Genomic DNA, 18,607 nt, shown 5'->3' with positions numbered 1-18,607 from the left:
GTTGTGTCAGAGACCTATATTTATATGTCAAAAAGTTTTATCACAATCCAAATTGAGACAGTATTCAGCTTGACTATTGTGTCCAAATTTGTTTAGGGTTGGACATTTGTAGTCGTACCAGGCTGGGCACGGCGAAGCATTTTATTTTATGTGTGCTCCCACGCAGCAACCAAGCATTAAAAATGAGTGAGTGCAGAGATTTAATTTTAACTAGATTGTGAACTTTCTTATGTTTATGCCAAATAAGAGTTTTGACCCCACTTTCACGATCCACTGAACATAGAAAATGATAGTGTAATCCATGTACTATGGACACATTCTTTTTCTGAACTTTTTTCGTTTTCTTTCAGCATTGCATTATTCATCACTTTGATTCAGTTAGAATCCCTTATATCATACCTGTGCATGTTTCAATATGGCTACTTAAGTGTAATAAGAAATTCAACATATAGCAGCCAAGAAAATCAACTTGTTCCCTTCAAAATAGCAGCCAAGAAAATCAACTGTTGTTCCCTTCAAAATAGCAGCCAAGAAAATCAACATTTTATCCCTTCAAAATAACAGCCAAGGGAAATAACTCAAAACTAAAATTTTGTCATTCAAAACCTTTTAATTATGATCAGTTTATCATGAAAAGAAATTAGAGATAGCCATATGGTATGTATGGTTGCTTTTTGAGGCCAGTTTTTGTCAAGCCTGCAAGTCACAGAAAGCAAGACATAGGGATAGTGATCTGGCAGTGGTGTTTGCCAACTGCTTAACAGCTAATATTTCAGCAGTAAGAAGACCTGAATGCTTTATACATTTTGGCATTAAAATAAGAAAGATCATATTATAGGGAACATGTGTACCAAGTTTAAAGTTGATTGGACTTCAACTTCATCAAGAACTACCATGACCAAAAAATTTTAACCAAAACTTTTAACCTTAAGTGGGACAGACGGCCAGACAAACAAAAGAACAGACCCATGAACGGACGCACAGACCTGAAAACATAATGCCCATAAATGGGGCATAATAAAAAACAGACTAAAACACAAAAACTTAACTTAAACCTGAAGCAGTAAAGATGGATGGACAAACAACTGAAGAGACGGACAGACCAAAAAACATAATGCCCTTAGGTGGGGCATAAAAGCACCAACAAATCAGCTGATTTGAGGTATGTGCTTGGTTTTTTTTTACTTACCCTTTTCATCATATTTTCCCAATTAAGTCATATTGCCATATGAGAATGCAGCCATTCAGATTTTTTGTGGTATTTGTACCATTGTTAAAATAATCGGTTGTTCAGTAGTTGTCGTTTGTTGATGTGGTTCATAAGCTTTTCATGTTTCTTGTTTTTATATAGATTTTTTCGTTGGTTTCCAGTTTGAATGATTTAAACTAGTAATTTTTAGGGCCATTTATAGCTTGCTGTTCAGCAGGACCCAAAGCTCCATGTTGAAACCTTACTTTGACATAATGGTTTACTTTTATAAATTTTGACATGGATGGAGAGATGTCTCATTGGCACTCATACCACATCTTCTTATATCTATATCATGTGAATCTGTAAAATCTATACCATGTTCTTGTTACATTCCTGTAAGCAGAATAATGTGTTGTGTACTTAGTGTTGAAGCTGGTGTATATATCTGATATATGTGATTCACATCAGAATTATGGTATTATTTGGATATTTGAATTTTACATGATACATTGAACTCCTAAGTCTCTACATATACCAACACCTTTCACTGTAAATATTTATTGAAACACTTAAGTTTTTGTAAAGAAATAACAATTAACAAATTGAATTTTAATGAAAACCAAAACAAACATGTTTAAGCATTTTACAAAAACAAATGCCAGGGATTTTCTAGATACCAACCAAAACATAATGATGCAATAATAAGTTATAGCACTTTTAAGATTTTATACTAAAATTTGTAACATCACAACAATCGATGTCTCCATTTAATGAATAGTTAAATTAATAAAAATAATAAAAATAACAAGAAATATACATTAATTTATGTCCCTTACCCACTTAGAGAAAATTTTCTTCCAAGCTCCCTAGGAAAAACTCCATTGTAGAGCAAACTTCTCAGATTAGTATTGTATATAGAACAAAACAGAGTATTTCTTACAATGACGCTTATCACAACGAATATCAAGGATTTTTTGGTCTCCAATAATTTAACAGACCCTTTTAAAAACATTATGTTAGTTTATAAATGTTCACATTGCCATTTTACAAAATGTATTACAATGATTGGAAACTATCTGTGTAATCTACTTTTTCATGAATTATTCTTCACATTGTCACTCAGATTTATAGTGTTCACAAGATGTTAGAATTCCAAAACATAACATGCATTTTAAAACAGAATTTTTACCTCTCATCTGAATTTCTTCATAACAGTCAAAGTTGTATGGACACCAAACATTTAATTTGTATGTTGTTTTAATTTAGGAGAAAAAAGCAGACCAAGTAATGTGTTGAATTATCTTTTCAACAGATAATAGCAGAAACCGGAGAATATATAAAATGCCTTTGAAACAAAAATAATATTTTAAGGGTAAAAAAATGAATCAAAACTAGTTTTAAATACAAAATTAAATTTTACAATAATTAGCTTATTTATTAAAATGTGCATGTTTTTATGATTATATATAGATGCCAATGTTTAGAATTGTGTACATATGAAATGACCAATTTATGCTAATAAAACATTTTAGATGATGTTACAACCTCGATTTTTCGTTGCACAGAACATAGTTGTATAAGTCAATATTAAACTAGAAATCCATCCAATTTTTTCCCCCTCATTTTCTTTAAAATGATATCTTCCTGGGCTATCACATTTAAATATCATATAAACCAATAAGATTTTTCTTTCAGACACCACTACATATAATATACTCTCCAATTATAACCCATTTGCAAACTATCACCATATTTCATTCAAAGAACAGAATTTCTATTCAAGTGATCACATACTAAACACAGCAAACATTATATGTTCCTATAGTAATAGCTAAAGCTGCTACAATTGTATCAATACTTGAAAATACAGGTTTTAACTATACAGATAATGAGTTAAGCAAATTTTCCATAAATTCCCATTCTGGTATAGCAAACTTTCTTGAATATTTCACCATATACATATGTTTAAAAAAAACAAAACATTCACAAACACATATATTACATTTCTGAGACAATTCTTATGCAAGCATCTGAATGCATTATAATACCATGCTCATAATAATATTTTTCGAATGCCTTTTTTTATTGAAAGGCAAACTGAAGTAAAGTACAACAGTGTCCCAAAAATGCTTCAAATGAACCATATCAGGTAATGTGAACGTTTTAAGACAACAAAATTCTAAAAATTGTTGTTGGCTGTTTGATCTAACAAAGATTCTATCAAGTACACCAAAATGTATGTAGCATCAATGTTTTTTTTAATTTATTTCTTTTAACACATTAATGAGATAAATATGAAGGTAACAGTGATTCTGTAGTAAGACACTGGTATAATATGAATATTAATGAACTACTGATATGTAAAAATTAAATATATTAAATTCTGAAGCAAGTGAAAATTGTTAAAAAATATAAATAATGTTTAGCTAAGTTTTGTGAAAATGTCAATAATTATTATTTATTATGGATGTAGAAACTGTTTTGATTTTATTCATGCCAGTATTGTCTTAAAGAAATTGTACACTAGAGACTTATATACCATAATGGAATACATGCACTTGTGCAAATCTTAACACAGAAATATTTTATTTATCTGTTTGTAAACCACATGTGAACACAATCTTACACGTGACACAAAGAGATTATTGCAATTTTGTATACATTTCATCAATCTGAGGTTGGAAAACCTTTTTCAAGTCCTGTCTTTTGGCTTTAAATGTTGGTGTTAATAGTCCGTTCTCCACAGAAAATAATTCTGGATGAACATAAATATCTCTCACCTGAAAAAAAAAGATATTGACAAAATTAATTTATTTGGAAAGAGAAGAAACAAGAACACAAATGCCCTATCTGCACTATCATTTTCTATGTTCAGTAGACTGTGAAAATGGGGTAAAAACTCTAATTTGGCATTAAAATTAAAAAGATCATATCATACATATCATAGGAAGCATGTGTACTAAGTTTCAAGTTGATTGGACTTCATCTTCATCAAATACTACCTCCACCAAAAATGTAAACCTGAAGCGGGACAGACGGATGGACGAACGAACAAAGAGACGAACGGAAACACAGACCAGAAAACATAATGCCCATGAATGGGGCATTATAAATGGGTCATAGAAATTTACTATCCTGTGAACTAAGACTTCAAGTACTGCATAAAATTAATTTTTAACCAATACCTACTAGACACAGTGTAAATACCTACATTTTGCAATGTTTTTATTATTGCTAATAATTGACTAGTAAATCTTGCTACTCTACTTCTCTTTATAATTCTATATTCATATTTTGTAAAAAGATAGACACAAGAGATAATGGCTGATTCTTTTTCTCATTGAAGATGCATATATTATGATCTCACTTCCTATAAGTGAATAAATGACAGGGTTATCTTTGTAAAGAAAATACTTTGTGTCAAATGTAAGAACTTATAAAAAGATAAGTAAACAAACCTGTTCAAATGAATGTAATCCACCACTCTTTCCTAGTTTTGTCAGATCTGCTAATATGGCCTTCTTTATTTCCTAAAAAGATAAAAATCAATGTTTTATATAAATATTTTGTAATTAGTATATGTTTAGAGGTTATTTAACTTTTTCCTAATAATTATTAAAGAATAAACAAGAACATTTGGCCACAGCACACCATGCTAAGGGTGCTCACACTATCCCATTGCCATATGCCATATTTAGTAAGCTGCAAAATCAGAGCCATAAACCCTAATTTGGTAAATATTGTAATGTAGACGAGGCATAAAAATAGGACAGAATTCTATATTTTGTTGAAGGTGCTGTCATCCCTTTGTCTACACATTCTTGAGACTTCAAGATGGTTGGTTTATTAGTTAAAGTTATTAAATCAAATATGAGATGTAAACCATTCCGATATGCCATCAACAAGTTATATTTAAATTCTTAAAAGATCCAATGTACCATGTCACTTTTATGCAAATAATGAGCCAGGAATGAATCAACTCCTACTACAATAGAAATTGCTGACATAATTTCCAAGGACACAGTTTACCCATCAATAAAAAAGAGTCTACCACCTAGCCCAATCCTCTAATAAAATTTAGGTTGACATCTGAAAAGTCTATTGATTTTCTTCAATATCTTATATTACTAGATATACATACTGGATTTTTGACTAATTCTTCCATTGATCCTGTTATATTAAAGTTTGACTTTGCATAACTTGGTAACACTTCAGGATCTGGTACACAAACTGCTACTAAACTTGCCTGAAGAAAAGATAAAAACATAAAATGTTTTGATAATCTATTTCAAAATAAAACTTTTACCCATTTTTTTTGTTTTATTAAAAATGTGTATTTAATACACTGTAAAAGAAAGTTTTTTTGTGGCAATTATTTCATGAATTTTCAGGACATTAAGAATATTGTAGGTCAAACTGTATTGGAGAAATAAATCTCAGAAAATTTCACCAAATCAGTGACGCATGAAAAATACATCAGCATAAAAGTCTTATGACTATTATCACTTAGTATCTAACATCTGAAGTTTAACTTATGTCACTGAAACATGACTACCTGTATATGTCAGCATCATCTATCGTCTATGGAAGACTGTTATACTCCTAGACACATCAATCATCAAGAAGGTCATTAAGTATCTGATAATGGTCAGACATTCAACTGTGGTATATGTATCATGTTACCGTTATCTTATATCTCATGGTCAGTTTCTCAAGGGTGTATCTGCTTAAATAATTATATGTCTTTATATGTTTAGCATCAATGTTCTGACAAAACAGATACTTTAAAATATTGAACTTGCAGGTTCTCTGGAAGGTCATTTGGAGAGAAAAGTAAAGTCTAACATAGTATTTTTTAATTTGTAATGTGTTGTGAATGCCTTATCTACATACCTTCAAGCTATCACCATGCACAAATATTTGTGCTACCAATGTTGATCTAACGTAAATGTTTTCTATCTTCTCTGGTGCTATATATTCTCCCTATCAAATAAAGGAAACATTGAAAACACTTTATATTACATCTAATCATTAAGAATAAAAGCCCTGACAAAGTATTTCAGAAATCATTGTGAAGTTTTTATTCTGTAAACAAGGCCACTGGGTTAGGTGAGAATTGCAATAATAAGAACTCGTATTCTGATAACTGAAACATAGAACATTGTGCAGATATTTCAAAATCGCAAAAATTGCAATAATTAGTCACATTTTTTCTATTCTTGAATATCCAAAAAAATCGCACACAAAAAATTTACAGCATATCAAGGGTTATCAGAGACATATTAAAAAACTCTTGAATCTATGCTTTAGAACAGAAGAAAATTCCAAATATTTTGGTCATGAATATTACATACCTGTGCTAACTTAAATATATGTTTCTTTCTGTCAATAATTTTCAGGGTTCCATTCTGGAAAAAAGACAAGCTTATTGTCTGATACATGTAATAGTAGTTTTAGTGAATAATGAAAATACAGCACTTCAACTGTTATATAACCACATTTCAGTATAATGGTCAAAGAGACAAACTTTAATTTTCAACATTTCAGTATAATGGTCAAAGAGACAAACTTTAATTTTCAACATTTCAGTATAATGGTCAAAGAGACAAACTTTAATTTTCAGCAAAATGTAATCATTAAAGAATGTCAGTATATTTATGCTTAGAAAACAGGTTAAAAAAAAAAGAGAAAACAATAATTCATACATTTATATCTGCAACTGAACCATAAAGTTAATCTAAAGTTAAAATCTGCTTCCTACTGGACATTAAACAAACAATCTATACTGCATGAAGAATTCTATATCTATTCCTTTCAAAATCAAAATTATTTTTCAATTGATTGAAGTATTACTATACCACAATGATATATTATTAAATTAACAAACTTACCGGTAACCATTCTCCAATATCTCCTGTATGTAGCCAGCCATCCTTGTCTAAAACTTCTTTTGTTTTGACCTCATCATTAAGGTAACCAACAAAAACACTTGGACCCTGTAGGCATACCTGTTAAAGAAATTTTAAATCATCATAAATGAAAATGTCTGACAAATAATTCTTCCATTGGTGAAGCCATATAATATAAATCAATTAATTGGAACAATTTAACCATTAATGGTTCAAAATAAGATAAGACATTTGTAATGACTTTGTATATTTTGGATGTTGTTTGGAGATAGTTGGACAAAAGATTTTTCATTTATCACCACTTTCTAAAAATCCAGTCATAATTGATTGACTGATTGTTTAATGCCAATTTCAAAACTATTGTGCTATTATTTGGCAGACATTATTTTTGGGTGGAGAGAGTGGGACCTTGACCTTTGATAGGAAAACTAACAACCCTAGTCATTTAAGATTGGAGAAGAGCGCACCCGCCATGTGTGGGATAAGAACTCATGAACTCAGTGTTGACAGACTAGTAATACAATACTTAGAATAGTTAACCCATTCGACCATATAGGCCCCTCGGTCATAATGTGAGATAAATCAATGACAAACAAAGTATATTTAAATATAACAAAAACAAATTTATATCTAATTTTAAATAATTGTAATTGTCCTATTATATTGTATTACGAAATAAAAAAAATAATTTTTCCTTAAAGGGGCACTAGCAACGAGATATATAAAAAATCTAAAGTTTGACTTTTTTTGGTTCAATCAATAATGAAAGTGAAATAGTGAAATAACAATTCGCTTTTTGCAGCCAAAAGGTTCAATTTTGTCAATTTACGCTAAGAAACATTGATAATTAGTTATTCACTTGCAAGTGAATGAGTCGACCTCTTTAAATCCGTATTCATGTGAACTTCAATTTAACCCCTAGCTAGAGATTGACAACGCATGCATTGTACGTGTACTGGTTATTTAAAGAAAAAGAATGTCAACAATGAAAGTGAAACTACGGTAAATCATTTGATTACTAATTCGATGCACATACAATCATTCTTATACGGTTAAAAGCAATGAGAAAAATCTATTTTTAATCTATAAAATAAAATCAAACAGACCTATAAAAATCCAATTGCACCTATTCATATCTTTATTTATGTTAACATCGCTTATATGGTCATCTGAGATCAAATTGATAGTTAATTAGATGGCGTCTGGACTAAAATACACACGAATGAACCTATATATTATCTACCCCATGCTCTGTGAACTGTTTATTTTAGACTTTTGATAGTTTGGATAAATGTTTTACATTGTTATAAATCAAATATGAGAATTTGAGTCAAATCGGTGACTATGAATTTGACAGCTAGTGCCCCTTTAATTTTTTAATGAATTTGTAACATTTGCTACTGAAATATAACTGTTCTGATTGTCTTACCTCTCCTTTGTTCTGATCAGCAAAGTAGTTCATATCTGGTACATCATCTAGTTTGATAAGGTTACTGGGAATAGGTGGTCCAACGTTACCTAAAACAATAAAATTATAGTGGTACAATGTTACCAAACAGGTCATATATCATATCAAAATGAATACATTTAATAGTACGGAGTGTTCCAGATTTGATAAGACAATATAACTATTTTCTTTGCTAAAAATCAAAAAATGTTATTATGTAGATTTTTGTAGCATTCTGTGTGTTAAATCTATAATGTTTCATTGGTCTGGCAAGAGGGAAGGAGAGAGCATGATAAGATAAATATAAATCATTAAGCATCTATATATCTATATATCTTACAAATATTTACAATATAATAAAGCTAATTTCAAAACTGTCCAAAAGAAAATTCATTAATATACATAAAAAAATATTTATCCGATATATCCAATTTCATGGAATTGTACTGAAACTACTACTACATGCGACCTTTGAACCATCTTTCAATGCACAAGTCTTTTTGTGTTTTTAAACTGAAATATTGTATGTAATTGCACCTTTTTTTTTACAAAATGGCCAAAATAACAAAGATATTAAATTAACCTGATGATGCATCTCCTATGAACTGCATGGAACATAAAGCATGAGATTCTGTCTGTCCATAACCTTCAATTATCTGAAATAAACAACATTTAATAGTATGAGATTCTGTCTGTCCATAACCTTCAATTATCTGAAATAAACAACATTTAATAGTATGAGATTCTGTCTGTCCATAACCTTCAATTATCTAAAATAAACAACATTTGATAGTATGAGATTCTGTCTGTCCATAACCTTCAATTATCTGAAATAAACAACATTTGTCCATAACCTTCAATTATCTGAAATAAACAACATTTGATAGTAAATCTTTGTGCTTTCTTCAGAAAGCTGATAACATTAGCTTAGGTGAACCCTGTTAAACAGAATTGTATACATTGCAATGATTCTAAATGTAAGATATTGTTCTTTTAATTCACTTGTAATAACTGGAAAAAAAATCACAAGATTAAAGATAAAGATTTTTTTTTAGGAGTTGCCAAATCATATTAAAGTGATGTCAAGAACAGCTGACTAGATAGAAATAAAAACCATAAGGAATCTATATTCAAGATATGATGAATATGAAGCTGCCACGGTATAACCAAGGTTGCTGAAAGTAGCATAAAACACCAACAATTAAAGAAACCTTTAAAAACAAAATAAAAGAAGAAGCAATATAATGGACAATCAACACAAAACATAGAAATTCTATCCTAGTCCTACACTAAAAGGCACTTACCGGACAACCAACACAACATCTTAAGAATTCTAATACTGTTGCCGACAGAGGTGCTGAACCTGTAGTAATTAGCCGAACTTTTCCTCCTAAACCTTGTTGGATCTTCTTAAATACCAACTTGTCATAAATGCTGTCATTTCTTATTACATTTCTGGAAAAAATAAAGCATAAAGTTGCACAATAATATATTATAAATTTGTGTGTAAGTAGTTGTAATGTTAAAAATATTGGTTTTTTTTAAGAATAAATTCTGCATAAGACTTAAGTAAAACTTATCATAACTGTAATAGAAAAATTATTTGCTTTTTTTCTTAAAAATAAATTCAGTTTATGACGTTTTTTTCTAAAAATAAAACAACTTTCCAATCTCATCTGCAAATTTTGCAAGCAATGGAAACATGACATTGATGTATTTTAAAATGCAACCAGATGCTCCGCAGGGTGCAGCTTTATACGACCGCAGAGGTTGAACCCTGAACGGTTGGGGCAAGTATGGACACAACTTTCAAGCTGGATTCAGCTCTAAATTTGGACTGTGATTAAATAGTTGACACAGCATAGGTTTCTGACACAGAATGAATGTGGTCTAATGAACTTAAAATGTTTGTTTTGCCTTCGAGCAATTCACTATGCTGTTGAATATTAATCCTCTCAAAAAATTGAAGAAATAGCAATAACTACTCATTTAAATACATCATAAAATATTAAAATGTAAAAAAAGTGCTTGTTATCACTGAACGGTAAAGATTGTTTTAAAATGATCAGTTGGTAGTAAAAGTGAAAATATACATTGTATATTGTATAAAACAATGATTTAAGTTGATTCAACTACTATTCTGGACAAAGAAAGATAACTCCAATCAATTGAAAATTTCTTGCTATTGCACAATATTGTGCAATTAGATATTTCTTGCTATTGCGCAATACTGTGCAATTGAAAATATTTGCTATTGCACAATACTGTGCAATTGAAGATTTCTTGCTATTGCTCAATACTGTGTAATTGAAAATATCTTGCTATTGCACAATACTGTGCAATTGAAGATTTCTTGCTATTGCTGAATACTCTGCAATTGAAAATTTCTTGCTATTGCACAATACTTAATATAATAATTTTGGATCCTGATTTGGACCAACTTGAAAACTGGGCCCATAATAAAAAATCTAAGTACATGTTTAGATTCAGCATATCAAAGAAGCCCAAGAATTCAATTTTTGTTAAAATCAAGCTAAGTTTAATTTTGGACCCTTTGGACCTTTATGTTGACCAATTTGAAAACGAGACCAAAAATTAAGAATCTACATACACAGTTAGAATCGGCATATCAAAGAACACAATTATTCAATTTTTGATGAAATCAAACAAAGTTTAATTTTGGACCCCGATTTGGACCAACTTGAAAACTGGGCCAATAATCAAAAATCTAAGTACATTTTTAGATTCAGCATATCAAAGAACCCCAAGGATTCAATTTTTGTCAAAATCAAACAAAGTTTAATTATGGACCCTTTGGACCTTAATGTAGACCAATTTGTAAACAGGACCAAAAATTAAGAATCTACATACACAGTTAGATTCGGCATATCAAAGAACCCCAATTATTCAATTTTTGATGAAATCAGACAAAGTTTAATTTTGGACCCTTTGGGCCCCTTATTCCTAAACTGTTGGGACCAAAACTCCCAAAATCAATCCCAACCTTCCTTTTATGGTCATAAACCTTGTGTTTAAATTTCATAGATTTCTATTTACTTATACTAAAGTTATGGTGCAAAAACCAAAAAAAAGGCTTATTTGGGCCCCTTTTTGGCCCCTAATTCCTAAACTGTTCGGACCTCAACTCCCAAAATCAATCCCAACCTTCCTTTTGTGGTCATAAACCTTGTGTTTAAATTTCATTGATTTCTATTTACTAATACTAAAGTTATTGTGCGAAAACCAAGAATAATGCTTATTTGGGCCCTTTTTTGGCCCCTAATTCCTAAACTGTTGAAACCAAAACTCCCAAAATCAATCCCAACCTTCCTTTTGTGGTCATAAACCTTGTGTCAAAATTTCATAAATTTCCATTCACTTAAACTTAAGTTATAGTGCGAAAACCAAGAAAATGATTATTTGGGCCCTTTTTGGCCCCTAATTCCTAAAATGTTGGGATCAAAACTCCCAAAACCAATCCCAACCTTCCTTTTGTGGTCATAAACCTTGTGTTAAAATTTCATAGATTTCTATTCACTTTTACTAAAATTAGAGTGCGAAAACTAAAAGTATTCGGACGACGACGACGACGCCAACGTGATAGCAATATACGACGAAAAATTAAAATTTTTGCGGTCGTACAAAAATTATCAACTGGCTAATCTTATGTTACTGAATTGGAATTGAAGGAGATGAAGTAAAGTATGGACAGTCAGGGATTACATTAGTGCCTTTATTTTGCCCAACAGCATCATGGACATGACCTTTCATCCTAATTGTGATCAAATATTTTGTAAATTATTTAAGAATTATGTGTATTCAATTTTTGTAGTATATCAGATTCAAGATTAATGCAGTAAATAATAACTTACTTTTGAAGTTCTTTCTGTTTACTTTTCATTCCCATATCAAACATCATTTTTTTAACTGCACTTTCATTTACACCTGCTACAACCTTGAAATATAAAGACATTTTTAATTTTAAAATGTAGCAAAAACCTGTCAGTTGAAAGTTGTGATACATGTTCAAATAAGTTGCTCAAAGCAGTGTTTAAGTTTATCTTTATTACTGTTGCTGGTGTTATAATTAAATTCAGATATTTATTTTGACATTGTTAAATCAGTTATAACAAGTGAATCTGTGAGCTACAGCACACTAATGATACCCCAACCCTGCTAAAAGGTATCAGGTAAACAGGAAGTGGTTGAGTAATGAATCTGAAAAGGCATCACACGGTTAAGCTGAATCATAAAAACCCTGAAACCAAATTTCAGAAATCCTTGTTATGTAGTTCTTGAGAAAGATGCGACAAAAAATAAACATGTGACGAACGAACTGATAGATGGATGGATGGACAGTAAGAGGTAAACCGTTTGCTTCCTCTTTTTTTAAAGCAGGGGTATTAATGGACAGACATGACGGATAGACAGATGGACAAACAAAGGTAGACTTGGAACATGTCCCCTCCTAATATTATTTTTTAAAAATTTTGCCCCATTAACAATTTCACTGCTATAACTAAGAGATTACCATTATACTGACACCTGCAGAGGAAGTTCAATTAGTATACTGGCAGTTTTCAGTAAACATATAAATTAGTAAGAGAGAAATAAAAGAAAGGGAATTGTATCAAGTCTAAGATATAGGTAAAACAGTATCCACCCCCCACCCTCCCTTTTTTTTTTTTTTTTTTTTTTTTTTTAAAGTGGACGTATAATAAAGTGGTGGTGTAACAATAAACAAAATACAACAAGTGTTACCTTATCATAGAATCTATTGAGTAATCTGGGTACAGAAGGAAATAATGTTGGTGATAGTTCTTTAATATCTTCCATCAATAATTTAACATCCCCTTGGAAAAATCCTATTCTTCCACCAGACATTGTCACTGTTACCTAACAAAAGAAAAATAATCTCATATTAATGATGTGTTGCTTGCTTATTACATGTATTTCATTCTTTAATTAACCAGTATTATTAATTTGGAATAGAAACAAAATTTTCTTAGTCTAAAAAACATTCGAAATTAATATCTAGCTTTATCCTTTTACAAAAAAGATTTTCTTGCTGTACAATGAATGTGACTACTCTACAACTAATATGACTTAACTCTTTAAAGATAATGCTTTAACACTGAATATTCTACATTTCATTGAAGACCTACCTCTAACAACCTTTCATATGAATGGGCTAATGGTAGATATGATATTAAAACATCTTCTGGTCCAAGAGTAACACCACCATTTTCCTAAAATAAAAGAGCACAAATCGTTGTGTTGAGTCAAAAACACTGAAATATTAATGTTAAAATGATTATTATTTCAAGATGTACCTATTTGAAGAGAGCATGCTATTTCATTTCTTACTTTGTTTTAGAAATAGACAATAAGATAAGTCATCCAACTAACTTCTAGGTTAAAATAAGAAACCCTCAGTGTCTAATCAATTTAATCACTACAACAGATCCATCGATTGATTGATTCAACAATTTAGGTTGTATCAGCGCGGGATTTTTTAGTCCGAGGCAGCTGGTGTGACCAGAGAGAACCATCAAACATAGTTTGAAGGACCACATTGTTGCATGAGAACTCCTTTACAATAATTATCATTAAAGTTCCATTAAAAACAATAGATAACAAAGGTGCACTTATTTTCTCAAAGGTCCCCATCAAAGTCATGTTTCTTTATCAACTACACTGATGTCATAGATTCATTATGGCAGATAATATTCATGATAAAATACTCACAAGTGTGACAAATGCTGAACAAACTGTAGAAATGGTTCCTTTATGTGTTAACATTGCTCCTTTAGGTAAACCTAATAAAAATTAAAGTTATATTTCATAAAAGTCTATCAAATCAAATGAAAATTAAATTGTAAATCATTATGTAGTGCTGCATATTTAAACACTCAGTTTCTAGATCACCCATATACATTTTGAATGATCACATTGGAGAACCCAATAGTTTAACAATAATATTTACATGCTTATGCAAATGTATTCAAATATCAATAATAATTATTAGTCATAAATATTTGTTCTTACATAACCTAATTGAAAACTTCACCTTTGGCTTTGAGGACAATACTATAGATAGGTTTAATATAATGTAATTTTGAGTTTGAAAAATATGATGTTATTTTGAGTTTGAATTATTTCCCTTGGACACCATTTTGGAGGAATAAATGGATTAAATTTTCTATTTGACTAATCAAATTGAAATATGCACTAACAAGTCTGATAAAAATACTGTAAGATCAGATTGAGGAATCAAGAAAGGCCAAAAGAATTAAAAATTTTCCACAAAATAATTAAAGTTGATTTTGGCTGATTTATGAAGGTCTTCGGACACTTAAACATCCAACATGTAGACAAAGGGAAGTAACTGTTGCTTCAAAGAGTGACAATAGATATCCATTTATTGGCTCTATAAATGGCACTAAAAAAGTAACACCGTTGTCTCTCAAAAGGGGGTTGGTTCCTTCTGCCCATTCTTTTCTGGGTAGTGTTGTATTGGGTTTTTTCTCTTTTGACCAGGTTGTTGCTTGTTTTCTTTGAGTTATATTTTTCAATTGCCATCAAAATGTTTATCACAGGAAAGACAAAAACATACCACTCATCATGAGCAGAAAGTTTGTGGTAAAATGTCACTTTGAGTTGTTTACTTGAAACCTTATTAACCAGTGACATTGTTTCAATATGTTCATAAATCTAAGCATCTTTAACTTTTGTTACTGATTATCCATTCACTATTTATTTTATATATCTAAGTAAAAAAGTTTATTTACCCACCTGTAGTACCACTTGTATAACATACAACACATATATCATCGGGTTTAGCAGGCTGTAAAATAAACAAATGTTATATAATATATTTATTAGAAATTTTTATAACATGCATGTTATGGTTATGGGTGTGTCATTAGAATTTTGTATAAACACTTTGGTAATTTGAATGCACTCAAAATCATATAGGTGTCAATTTTACTAAACTAATTTTTCTTTTCGCAAAAAAAATTCTATCTTTCACATGTTCTGCTACTTACTAAAGTATAAAAAAAAGTGTCATCCTATTATAATGACAATCTATTCGAAATAAAAAGTCTACTGTGATGTTATATTAAGGTAGAGATTTTCCCGAGGAATTCAAACCAACATAACAGTTCAATTGATCTTTAATTTGGAAATAAATAAATTTAAAACGTCTATTATGACATATACAATTACCTTTGGTTCTTGCGGAGATTTTTCACCCTGTTCCTAAAAAAATAATTATTATATGATATAAAATAGTATTTACAGTATTGTTTTACAACATCCAGAGTTATTTGTTTTTTGTAATACTGTAAATTTTTCAGTTGGTAGTATAGCCTGATTTTAATGTATTGGCACATTTCTATATTTTGATTTTAGTTAAGAAAAAATAACTAAAAACTGACAAGTTCAAATGCACCATTTTAATATGGAAGTCCTTTAAAGAATTTGCTGTTCTTGGTATATCTTTGTTAGTCTCTTTTCAATTCATTCTGAACCACTCTCTTGGCAATTTAGAGTTGACATATGGTTCAAGACAATTGCCTATTTTAAAGACTGTATTATGACTTCTTGATGTCTATTTAGTTTTATTGCATCGATGGAATGCTGTCTTACTAATGTATCCATATTCTCTAAGCTTAAACATGGTTGTTTCCTACTCCTTATAAGATTATCATCAGATGGTTGCTAGTTCTAATTAACTACCAACTCTCCTGAATAACTTAATATTGCTGACAACCTCAATAATATTGTATAAAACATACTTTAAAAAACTTTCATTGATATCCAATTTTAAATCAAAAGTGTAACTAAATCTTGTCACATCTTTCAGTGTCATTTGCAATTTACTTCTATTTTCTACAAATGCTATATGAAGTAAATGGTTTTTTTTAATAAGCCTATCAATGTTGGAAACAAAGTAAGATAGTCTCTGTACATGATCAATTGAATAACATGTTAGAATTAAAATAGCTTTTGATTTTAATTGAACATCAGACCCTAAATCTCAAAATCATTTAATGCTATATGTGTAAAGCTTACCTCCAAATCACTAAATGATAAGAGTTTGATCCCTAATTGTTGTGCTTTAGTCTGCAAGTCAAGAGACATTTCTTCCATCATGACAATTGTTTTAAGGTTTGGTGTTTCCTCATATTTATCAAACATGGACTGAACTTTTTTACATGTATCACAGATAACTAGGCTTATGTTGGCTGAAATATAAAATAATATACTGAAATGACTGTTACATGTATGTTGACAATGGATGGCTGTTAAATGTCCAATAGCAAACTTGAAAATGTTTTTGTGGTATCAGTATAAACTCTGCTTTGTACTAGCCAGATTTAAAACATGCTAGTTCACAAGGAAGACATGTCACCCAACCTGGACACATAAATCTTTGATATGACTAAGCAGGTGATTGGTCCCACCACCTGCACTTGAAGCCACCAATTCAATTCTTTTATTATCATTATAAAGAATGCTGAATTTAAATTACTAAGAGATGCTATTTAAGACAGTCATTTTTAGTTTTATTCTGAGATCATGTTGCCATTTCATTGATGATAGTACTAGTATTTCTTTTCATTGATAACAAAGGGTACACACATAACTCTTAGTTTTTGTCCTTTAAGGAATTGGAATAGGTGGCTGACCTTTGATAGAAAATTAAAAAATATTACAACTTTTTTAGACCCTGAACAACATAGAGTTTGACATAATATAAAGACACTTGTGTGATGTAAAAGTCTGTAGTTTGACATCTAATTATTTTCTTATTTTTCATGCTGTTTCGTTTCTGTCTCTTTGGAATTATACTTAGCTGCTGAACCGTAGCTCTTAGGTCCTTATGTTATTTTTTGACTATTTGAAGACCATAGAGCTACAGCCTTTTCCTATTTCAAAACGTTCAGAATTGAGACCCAGGTTCAGGTCGCATTTATTTCCCAAAAATTTATTGTTTATAATCAATATAAAGCTTGTCAATATATAGAGTTCATTTCTTTAGATATTCTTCTAGGACATGACGTACCTATTTATGTTTGAATATTCATTTCCATCATTCTATTTTCTAATTATTTCCATTTGTATACATTCTCCGCCTAATTTGTTCGGCCATATTGAAACCTGGGTGGCAATTCTGAACGTTTTGAAATTGGAAAATTCTGTAGCTCTATGGTCCGCAAATAGTCAAAAAATAACATAAGGACCTAAGAGCTATGGATCCACTACTAGAATTATACCCTACATCTTTTTTTATCATAAGCTATTTCTGTTCCCGTTTGTAATTGTAAAAATATAGATGAATACATTTTTTTGTATGAAATAACTACTGACCTTGATTGACAATATATGTACATGCTTCTGGTCCTAATGTGTCATATAATGGAACCAATGCCATAGAATATGTATAACATGCTTGTTCAACAATACCATACTGAAAATAAGATAAAAAAACATACTAAGTAATTACATGCTTTTTCCACAATACCATGATTCTAAACAATCAATCACAATTTGCTTATTCTACATCCCATACTGGGATTTTAACATCTTGTTTGTGTGTAAATTTGATGTTTTCATGCAAATGTTGAAATCAAATAGGCAGTCAATGAACCATGACTGAAGGTGCAGGACAAATAAATCTCCAATGAACCATGACTGAAGGTGCAGGACAAAATAAATCTCCAATGAAAGGAGAATTGTCAATGCTAATACAATTAGATACTAAATATTAACAACTTTCTGTTTAAGGTTCATCTTAAAGTGACCTAATTATAAACTTCAACATGTGAACTATGCAAAAGTTTCAAAATGACTAGACTGAGGGCGTGTGCCAAATTATCTTGTTGAAATTAGATGTCCCATTGCTAATACAACAGCATACCAAATATCATTGACCTATCAAAAGAGAGGTTCTTGTTTTAAAAGTAGACCTACCGGTAATCACATTTGTACATTATTGATGCATGAGACTTCATTGACAGGAGACAACAAAAAAACATAAATTATCTAGTC

General features: G+C 30.4%; 1 protein-coding gene across 4 annotated transcripts in view; it reads right to left on the bottom strand.

The window, feature by feature from the left end:
* Window positions 1-1,786: 1,786 nt before the first annotated feature.
* The window catches only part of LOC139487944 (long-chain-fatty-acid--CoA ligase 1-like), a 42,605-nt gene continuing 25,784 nt past the window's right edge, over window positions 1,787-18,607 (bottom strand). For all 4 annotated transcript variants that reach the window (XM_071273194.1, XM_071273192.1, XM_071273196.1 and 1 more), the window contains 17 exons: window positions 17,927-18,026; window positions 16,628-16,800; window positions 15,779-15,811; window positions 15,344-15,395; window positions 14,297-14,367; window positions 13,714-13,797; window positions 13,310-13,444; window positions 12,421-12,503; window positions 9,853-10,003; window positions 9,132-9,204; window positions 8,531-8,619; window positions 7,084-7,200; window positions 6,547-6,600; window positions 6,086-6,175; window positions 5,334-5,438; window positions 4,651-4,722; window positions 1,787-3,972 (listed from right to left, as the gene is read on the bottom strand). In XM_071273194.1, coding sequence (XP_071129295.1) covers window positions 3,835-3,972; window positions 4,651-4,722; window positions 5,334-5,438; window positions 6,086-6,175; window positions 6,547-6,600; window positions 7,084-7,200; window positions 8,531-8,619; window positions 9,132-9,204; window positions 9,853-10,003; window positions 12,421-12,503; window positions 13,310-13,444; window positions 13,714-13,797; window positions 14,297-14,367; window positions 15,344-15,395; window positions 15,779-15,811; window positions 16,628-16,800; window positions 17,927-18,026 — 1,620 coding nt within the window. In that variant the 3' untranslated portion in view covers window positions 1,787-3,834. The remainder of the gene's footprint in view (window positions 3,973-4,650; window positions 4,723-5,333; window positions 5,439-6,085; window positions 6,176-6,546; window positions 6,601-7,083; window positions 7,201-8,530; window positions 8,620-9,131; window positions 9,205-9,852; window positions 10,004-12,420; window positions 12,504-13,309; window positions 13,445-13,713; window positions 13,798-14,296; window positions 14,368-15,343; window positions 15,396-15,778; window positions 15,812-16,627; window positions 16,801-17,926; window positions 18,027-18,607) is intronic.

The sequence above is a fragment of the Mytilus edulis genome, chromosome 9 (assembly GCF_963676685.1).
Source record: "Mytilus edulis chromosome 9, xbMytEdul2.2, whole genome shotgun sequence".
Taxonomy (NCBI): Eukaryota; Metazoa; Mollusca; class Bivalvia; order Mytilida; family Mytilidae; genus Mytilus; species Mytilus edulis.
This window is presented reverse-complemented; position numbering and strand designations above follow the sequence as displayed.